This window comes from Larimichthys crocea, chromosome VI (assembly GCF_000972845.2).
Source record: "Larimichthys crocea isolate SSNF chromosome VI, L_crocea_2.0, whole genome shotgun sequence".
In the NCBI taxonomy this organism is placed as follows: domain Eukaryota; kingdom Metazoa; phylum Chordata; class Actinopteri; family Sciaenidae; genus Larimichthys; species Larimichthys crocea.
In genome coordinates, this window is record NC_040016.1 from 16,792,666 (window position 1) to 16,801,796 (window position 9,131).

A 9,131-nucleotide genomic window follows, 5' to 3' on the forward strand; every position below is an offset into this window, starting at 1 on the left:
GAGTCACAACTGTGGCGACAACCAACATGGGTTTCGAAATAGTTTTTTAAAGTTTCAGTACAATGAGATCTCAGGGCCACTGTTGATTTTATTAACATTTACGACTGCAGACTTAAAGAAACATTATATAACTTTTCTACCATAAAATAACAGATTTTAAAACATTTTGATTCCACACTGACTTGTAATTGGGTGAATTACTTTATCCACATTCTGTGTACACAGACTAAACTTTGTTTGACAAGTAAACATAAAGGCCTACTGGAAATGTTAACATTCAGGGTTCCAGCTCATACAGGGGTGGATAAGTGTGGCACAAACATAATTGGTCAGTGATATCAATATAAGACAGACCTGAGTTAGACAAAGAGGCATGACAGGAACAATGAAGACTTTGTGTGTTACCGTTGTTGTGCTAAGTCTCATTTCAGTGTGCCATTTTTTTAATTTTTACCCATAATCAGGTGTTTTATAAAGTGAATATATATATATATATCTATATATAATATATATATATAATATATATATATATATATATATTATATATAAAAGTTGTAACACCAGTAGAAGTCTAGGAACAGAAACAAAAATAATTTCTATATTTTATATTATTTCTGTCTGTCAGGTAGATGTTTCAAAAATTCTCACTTCCTGATGGACTTGAAAATATGATTTTAATAGAACACATTTTGGGAAGTACATTTGTTTCCTGTTTCACACAGAGACAGATGAGAATGTTGAGCGATAGTATACAGAGAGCATTTCATAGAGTTAAGTTTCAAGACTATAATTATATACATAAATGTTTAGTTGATGCCAGACAGGAAGTAAATACACACGTAATTTATGCACAGAACAAACTGCAAAACTAAATAGAGCTTCATGGAAATGTTTCGTGGTTAGCCGCATGTTCACACCTCACAACTAACCATAGAAAAGCAACATAACTGATAAACTACAGGAACATATGACCAACTAAATAAAATATATAGTGAAGAGTCAAAGAATATGTATATTTTATATTGTACAACAATATCCCTGTATAGTTATATAGCTATTAAGAACAAACACACACAGAAACAAAGAAATAAATTCCTTCACTCTTTTTTGACCATACTGTTAATGTTACCGCTGAGATTATTGTCTGTTGTCTGGCTTGTCTGAGGTTCTTGATTTTCTTCTCCACATGCAACACACCGTCTCCAGATCTTCAGGTAAGCTGACCTGATTTTTTGTATTTTGAACGCGTACACAATCGGGTTTACGGCTGAGTTAGCATGAGAAAGCAGGATGCCAACGTAGAAAGCTATTACTGGTACAACATTCGGTCCACCAAAGTAAGAAATGCAGTTCATTATGTGGAGAGGGAGCCAGGACAGGGCGAACAGAGCCAAAACCAAAAACAGAGATCCTGCCAGCTTCTTCTCTTTCCTTAGGTAGTTCTGAGAATGATTTTGGACACAGTTGCCTGGTCTCTCACGAAGGTTTCCTTGAATAGTGTAAAAAATGCATCCATACAAAATAGTCATTCCCAACAGAGGGATGAGGTTGCAGAGGAAAAAACTGAAGTAAACCAGGTATGACATGGGGATCACTGCTATGAACTGGCAGACAATAGTGGAGTTGACAGAGTTAGACAAGGTCTCTTGTTTGTACCATCCAAGCATGGGAGCAAAACTCAGTGGTATTGCAACAATCCAACATGCTGCTACCACAATCAAAGAATGTCTCCGTGTAACAGTGCTTTTGTACCTAAAGGGAAAGAGAAACATTTATTTATGTTTGTGTGTTCTGACCACAGTGGCACAGAATCACAGAAGTCATTGTGGTGATGAAAATCAAAGCCTTTTTGTAGGGCAAGCCATGGTTGGTGTGATAAAATGTAAAGCTTATAGCCATGCATATAGTTATTGCATAAGATAAAAAATGTAAAGCTTATAGCCATGCATATAGTTATTGCATAAGATAATAGTGCACAATGAATAGATTCAGCAAGCATTATTATGTCTGAATAATCTTACCTGAGAGGGATATACACTCGAAGGAATCGATCCACTGCAATAGCCACCAGAGACAAAACTGAGACCAGGGTCAACAGGATGATCGTGCAGCTGATGAAGAGACAGCCGTAGAAAGAAGTCCTCACTCGTCCGTCCACCAGCACAGCCAATGGTATGGCCATGCTGCCAACCATAAAGTCAGCCACAGCCAGAGAGACAATAAGGCAGAAGGTAGGCTGTTGAAGGCTTTTACTGGTCCACAGAGCCAGAATAACCAGCATATTACCAAGACAACAGCTCACAGCAATGAGCACCTCCAACACTGTGTAGATTACATCGTCCACATCCATAGTGCTTCTTATCTGGCTAATATTTATTGGTGAGTTAATGGTGAGTATTCAAATGAGAGATTCAGCCTGAATGTGCTGTGGCATTTAGCACTCTTCTCTGACTTCTGAAATCTTTGAGGAAGTCACTAGGCACTAAGGTCTACGATAGCCTCATTTCTGGTGGGAGGAAATGAGAGTAATAGTTTACCAAGTTACATTTTTTTTCACATAGCTCACATTCATTAATTAATGACTTAATTAATTCCAGTGTGTTTTGGGCTTCAAACAACATGTGAGCATGCAGAGCAATAATACATTTATTTAAATGACTATGCATTTGACATGTAGTTTGTTTTCTTAAAAGCACCGTGGACAGTTTAAAAAAGCAAACAACACACACTTCCCTCACCCTGATTATAATCTAACCTCTCAGCGCTCTTCTTTTCACTTGTGGTTTTTGTAGCGCTGGTGGTAAATGCATCTAATGACAAATTTCGTAAACAAATGTTACTGACATATAAGACTTTATATGAGAATTCAGAACAACCAGAACTCGTTTCAATAATCAAAATCATGTCTTATCACTGCAGTTTCGATATGATTAATATTACTGTAAAATATGTTGTCTTGTTGAAGAACATTTTTCAATACATCTCAAGTATCATGAGCGTTACTGTTCTCGGCCTCCCCTTTAAAACAGTGTTTAACTGTCTGTAATTTGCATAGATTGATTTGTATTAAGATATTTGCTGCCATTCATTGTCAGTCATAAAGAAAACCTTCACAAAAACGTACAATAAAATGAAAAACCCATCATAGTTTACACTTACTTTCTCTTTGCTAACAACACATACTTTGACAAAAACAGAAAAACACTATTCTTTCAGAACAGTGTTCTCCAAGGAACATCTGAATGTCATTGAAGTGGCCTGACACATCTTATCTGCAACAGAGGAGTTGCACTACAACTGAGGAATACACTTACACTCATCTACCGCATCAAAGATCTATGTACCATCGTACTATATCGAATTCTACAGAGAATTTTGTGAATATTAAACAATATCACATGACATGTACTGAATATCAGCACACCTGTGATTCAGACATACAGTATGCAAGTTAATCACAATGTGCTGATATTCAGTGGAACATCACGACCTCAAGTGTGGTATTGTTTTTATACCACGCTTCTACAAGCACCATTTATTGGTTAATACTAATAAGTGACAACATATTATGATTTGTTTCTTTATTTGGCTCTGCCAATGCAAACAGTTCTGCAGCATCTGCACCAGGACTGCACTGTTGCCGAGTGACATAGGCGTAAACATTTCCTGACCACTAACTTGTGAGCTACTTTATCTACCGGTACATGTTACCACAGGCCAGCCACTTTGTGTCATCTATGCAACCAGTGAAAAAACGCCAGTTAACATCTTTTTTCTCTCATCTTTTTTTTTTTCTCATCTTTGCGTTACCAGGAAGCAGGAAACCAGTTTATTATTATGGATTATATTGATGCCATTGACAAGAAGACAAAAAAAACAACAAATAACACTAGAAACACAAGATAAAGGTTGTCATATGGCGACAGACACATAAGGAATCACAAAGATATCACATTTCTGTGCTAGGTGTGTTTTGTCAGGTTTTGTCAACACTATAGAAACACAATATAACTGTTATGTATGGAGGTTGACTGATGGTGACTTCTGTTAGTTATTGGTTTGATTAATGGTCTGTGTATCGATTACTCACGTTTGCAGATGAGGTTTATTATCAGCTAAGTTTATTCAGTTTCTACCACCAGTATGGGGTAAAAGGTGTTTGTAAACTACTTGTAGAAATATCTTCATCTTTGTTGTGTGAAGTTTGTTATAATCTAACGGTTGTTAAAAGCCCCAGTGCTGTTTTACTTGTTATGCTGTACTCTGTACTGTATTATGTTGTGCTGTCAGAATTAACTGTTGTATAAGAATTAATACATTATTGATTTTTAAATTTTAATTTTTTTTTCAACTGGACAGTGTAAAAAATGTTCTACTCTTGAGCAGCTTTTTTTAAATTTAATTTAATTTTTTTTACAGAAATTAAGGACAGACTAAAGGAACTTGTTCGCAGTGACATAATGCAGCTGCAACATATTTTCCTGTGAAGTTAACTACTTGCAGCTGTGGTTGTCAGCATTATAGTCACATACATGTAGCTATTATCAAGTATAATATCAGGTTTACAGTAACACTCATCATCAAGTAAGTGACATCCTGTATCTCTACGGTGCTATTGTAATCAGTTTTATCTGTATGCATTATAATAAACTGCTAATAGCAGCCATATCTTGCTTTGAATCTAATAACCCAGTTTTACATTCAAACTACAAAAGCACCAAAAGAGGTCGAGACAAGTGACAGATTAACTCTCAATATCTTGAAACTAAGTAAAGTATGACATACTTTGTGTTTAAAAATATCCTGAGTAGGAACATCAGTCGGTTGGCCGACTTGTTTTGCATGTTGACTTTTACATTCATTTGCATACACACTCATTGGCTTTGTTCTAAGGTAAACAAGAAAAGGTGCTAAATGAAGTCCATTGTGGGAGTGCTTTCTCCAGAAGGCAAAGAAGTGCAATGCTAAAGGCACGTGGCTGCTACTTAGGTGGAGTGCATTATTCTATCGAGAGCTACTGTGACTAAACACAGTGAAAAAAGTGTGCTCCTTACAGAGAGCCTTTCCGTCCGACACTCATTGAGTCAATGGGATACCGGACTAAAAGGAAAACTACCTCTTGTATTACAAGTAATTTCATATTTCTTTTTTAAAAATGAACGCGTGTCAGGCTATCAAAAGCAAAAATGATCAAAAACTGACATCCCTAATCCTGAGTTACCTCCCAAAATATATCATGAGTCTAAACATACCTGTTTTGCAAAGTAGTGGATTTAAACTTAGATCAGTGAACCAAAAACAAAGACTACAAAGCTACAACTTAGAAACATTTAGAGTGAGATAAGACGTCTTACAAACCAAATAATCTTGCAATGAAATATAACCAGTGGGTATTTTGTAACTCGGTAACCAAAACGTCTGCCATCGTGAGCTAAATGGGTTTATAAATCAAGCAAGTCGTGCTCAAGAAAAAGAAAATATTCAAAGGTCTAACTGCTAAAGACATGCTATACGAAAAGGCTCTCTTGTACCTGCATGTTGCTTGCTACTATTATACCAATGTAACCCAGTATCATGCGTAGTGTTCACAAGGCAGGGAAATGAACATTATGAAAAATGTTTAGGCCTGTAGCGACTGGATGAGAATGAGTGAAGATAGATTCAATATAGTAAACTGTTCTGATATATAAAACATAATAATATTACACTTTCAGCTGGCATTACTACCTCACAATAAACTGTAGAATATCTTATTTAGCGCCTTTAAAACTTTCAGTGTTTTCAATCCCCTCTTGTAGGAAGTGTTGCTTAAGTATGACAAAGTTCAGTTCCTGCAGAGTTCCTCAGTTTTAGGTTCAAGTCAGAGTTTCAGATCTGTTCTAGAGATGACTAATCATGCTCGAGTTGGTGCACCATGGTGTCATCAAAATGAGGCCGTGAAGAAGAAATGTTTCTGAGGCTCATCATCGCTTTTGTATAAGAGGTAATGACGCATCAAACCGATGACATCTGCACCAAGTACTAGGGATGTAACGATACATCGTGACACGATTAAAATCGCTACAAATGCTTGACGACTCGCATCGGTTGACAGAAAAAATGAATCGCGATTCTTGGCGAATGCGAGAGAAGTAGGATATGTTCTTTTTCGTCTTTTTTTAAAATTAGAAATAGGTTACGTTGTGGCTGCAGCTTCCACTGCCTTTCTGTGTCACACACACACACACACACACACAAACACACACACACACAAACACACACACGCGCAGTAGTGGTAATCGGCGTCAGGCCTGACTGTACCGTAAATGATACCATAACACAGACCCTCCAGGAATTCACAATGTTGCAATTTGCAACTTCAACGCAACTTCAGTGAATCCCCGTGAATTCAGGGGTGTTGCAATTTTAAACAATCACCGCAACTTCCACGCAGTCTGCACGGGGGATAAAGTCGGGTCAGGGACGGCCACACGGTGCGGGAGGATCCCTCTCTGGGGACCTTCTCCCCGGCGCTGGCTGGCCCCCGCCGCTGGTCGGACCTCGCCGTTTCCCGGGGCCGTGGACTCTATTAAAGGGTTATGAGCTATCATCCTGTTGTTTTTTTTTCAGTTAGCTCATACGTCAAGCTGAAAGGTAATGGTCAGATCAGCTGCTTGCTGGCAGCCCTAAAAGAACACAAACTGTTTGAGAGTTTCTGTAAAGAGAGATTTTTTTTCACTACAAATAAAAAGATATTTTATTTGGTCATATTTGTCTGTAGCTCATTTTGATTTTAAAAAAATCTTGAAAAAATCTATCGTGAACAAAAATCGTGACTCGAATCGAGTCGTGAGTTGAGTGTATCGTTACATCCCTACTAGTACTTTCACTGTTGCAAACAATAAACAGACACACATGTTTCTTAATTTAGTTTGTAAATAGTTTTAAACTATAGAGATGGCATTAACATGGTTACACCGCACATTTCATTTATTTTTTATTGTTTTTATAATGATTTTATTATTATTATTTATTTAACATATTCTCATTTTTAAAATACTGTAGAATATGTATTTTTTACATTTCTCATGCAGAAAAGAAACTTGTTTAACACACAGCCAGGCTGCAGTGCATTCATTTTAAACATCATTCTGTGTTAAGACCAGATACCGAATGTCGATACGGCAGTGACTGAACTGCTTCGATACCAAGTATTCAATACATCATTTCGATACATAATGACTAAATCTCATCAACACACCTTACCTGTATTTGCTGGTCACAGACTGCGTTCACCACATCCTCCACTGAGATGAAAGCCCCGTTGCGTCCTCTCCGCACCATCACGTATGTCTGACACTGTTTACAGGAGAGAAATACACCTTAAAGTTGACATGGTGGATGGTTGTCAGACCCAGGCTAGCTGCATTTTAGTGCAGAAAAAAGTATGTAGTATTGCAGCATAGTGAAAATTTAAAAAGTGAAACTTAAAAACATACAGTCATTCTGCCTGCAGTACCATGTGTTGGCAACTATACTCCAACTATGGTAGTTAGCTACGTTACCTTAGCTAAGAATTCACTCACCAAGACAGTTGAGTAAAAAAATACAGCCCCCTTGAAAGCCCCGGTCTGTTGTCCTCAATATTGTTCAGCTTCATGTACAAGTTCATTAACTTAATATATCTTAACTAGGGATGTAACGATGCATCGTGACACGATTAAAAATCGCTACAAATGCGTGACGACTCGCATCGGTTGACAGAAAAAATTAATCGCGATTCTTGGCGAATGGGAACCCGCACAGCCATGGGCGGACTGGGACAAAAAATCGGCCCTGGCATTTTGGACCAGAGCAGCCCACAAAATGCCGGGCAAATGCACGGTATGCCAGATTACTGGTCAAACAGGCTTCCCGGCGCGTTGCGTGAGCGTGGCGTATTTAGTCCGTCCTGCACACGACTTCAAACCCCACCAGGAGTGTTTCAGGAGCGAGTGCTTAGCCCGCCAGACTGTTTACTTGCTCAGATTTGGACGTTTTCCCGGTGTTTCCCTTCTAAACATGGTTCTTTATGTGTAAATATGTTACGTAGTTAGTTAGTTTCGCTTTTGTCTGTTTTTAGTTTGCACGGGGGTATTTTATTTTGAAAATCCACCGGATTCTCTTTGCTTTTTCTGTGTCTGGCTTTCGCCCGCTCGGGTGCTCTGTGGAAACTGACGCGTGCTGCTCGCAAGTTTTAATGTTTTTTAATGTTTTATTTTATTGTTATGTATAAAACTTACCAGCCACATTGGCTGGTGATCAAAAAAGTTAATTTGGAGCCCTGGTTACGCCCCCTTGTGAGCAAAAACTGCACATCACACCAGTTAACAGCAGTTTACTGTGAGATTGTTTCTAAAGAAAGGAGATATTTGTCATGTGTTTTGTTGTTTAAGATGTAAGTTGCACTTTTTATAAGAGAACACAAACAGTTTGAGAGTTTCTGTAAAGAAAGAATTTTTTCCTACAAATAAAAAGTATAATAAATATAATAATTTTATTTGATCATAATTTGTCTGTAGCTCATTTTGATTTTAAAAAATCGTGAAAAAATCGTATCGTGAACAAAAAATCGTGACTCAAATCGAGTCGTGAGTTGAGTGTATCGTTACATCCCTAATCTTAACTTAGGCAAGGCAAGGCAAGGCAAGTTTATTTGTATAGCACAACGAGGCAATTCATAGTGCTTTACAGAGGCAAGGAAAAACATTTGACATTAAGACAAGCAATAGCAATAGAAATAAAAAATTAAAAAGAGAAGAACATTTTATTAAAAACATCAGAATGTCATTTAAAATCATTAAAACAGCAATTTTGAAAACAATTTAAAACATTAAACGAATCACTGGATTATGATTAAAAATTCTTTAAAAGTTCTTTAAAAGAGCTCAGCCATAAGCACGTGAAAATAGAAAAGTTTTTAACCTGGATTTAAAAGTGCTAAGAGTTGGGGCTGATTTCAGTCCTGCTGGTAGTTTGTTCCAGTTGTGAGCAGCATAACTGCTAAATGCTGCTTCACCGTGTCTGGTTTGAACTCTGTGCTCCACTATCTGACCTGAGTCAGTAGATCTCAGAGCCCTACTGGGTCTATATTCTACTAACATTTCGTTTAT

General features: G+C 37.4%; 1 protein-coding gene across 2 annotated transcripts; it reads right to left on the reverse strand.

Moving 5' to 3' along the window:
* Nucleotides 1-728: 728 nt before the first annotated feature.
* On the reverse strand, nt 729-7,579 carry adora3a.2 (adenosine A3 receptor a.2). Of its 2 annotated transcripts, XM_027278922.1 has the most exons (4): nt 7,566-7,579; nt 7,246-7,338; nt 2,022-2,183; nt 729-1,752 (listed from the first exon to the last, which is right to left on the reverse strand). In XM_027278922.1, the coding sequence occupies exons 3-4, from the start codon at nt 2,180-2,182 to the stop codon at nt 1,098-1,100; spliced, it is 816 nt and encodes a 271-aa protein (XP_027134723.1). In that variant the 5' UTR covers nt 2,183; nt 7,246-7,338; nt 7,566-7,579; the 3' UTR covers nt 729-1,097. The 2 variants fall into 2 exon arrangements, with proteins under 2 accessions (XP_027134723.1, XP_019113719.2); XM_019258174.2 differs by lacking the exons at nt 7,246-7,338; nt 7,566-7,579 and having other exon boundaries at nt 2,022-3,791.
* Between the last annotated feature and the right edge of the window lie 1,552 nt (nt 7,580-9,131).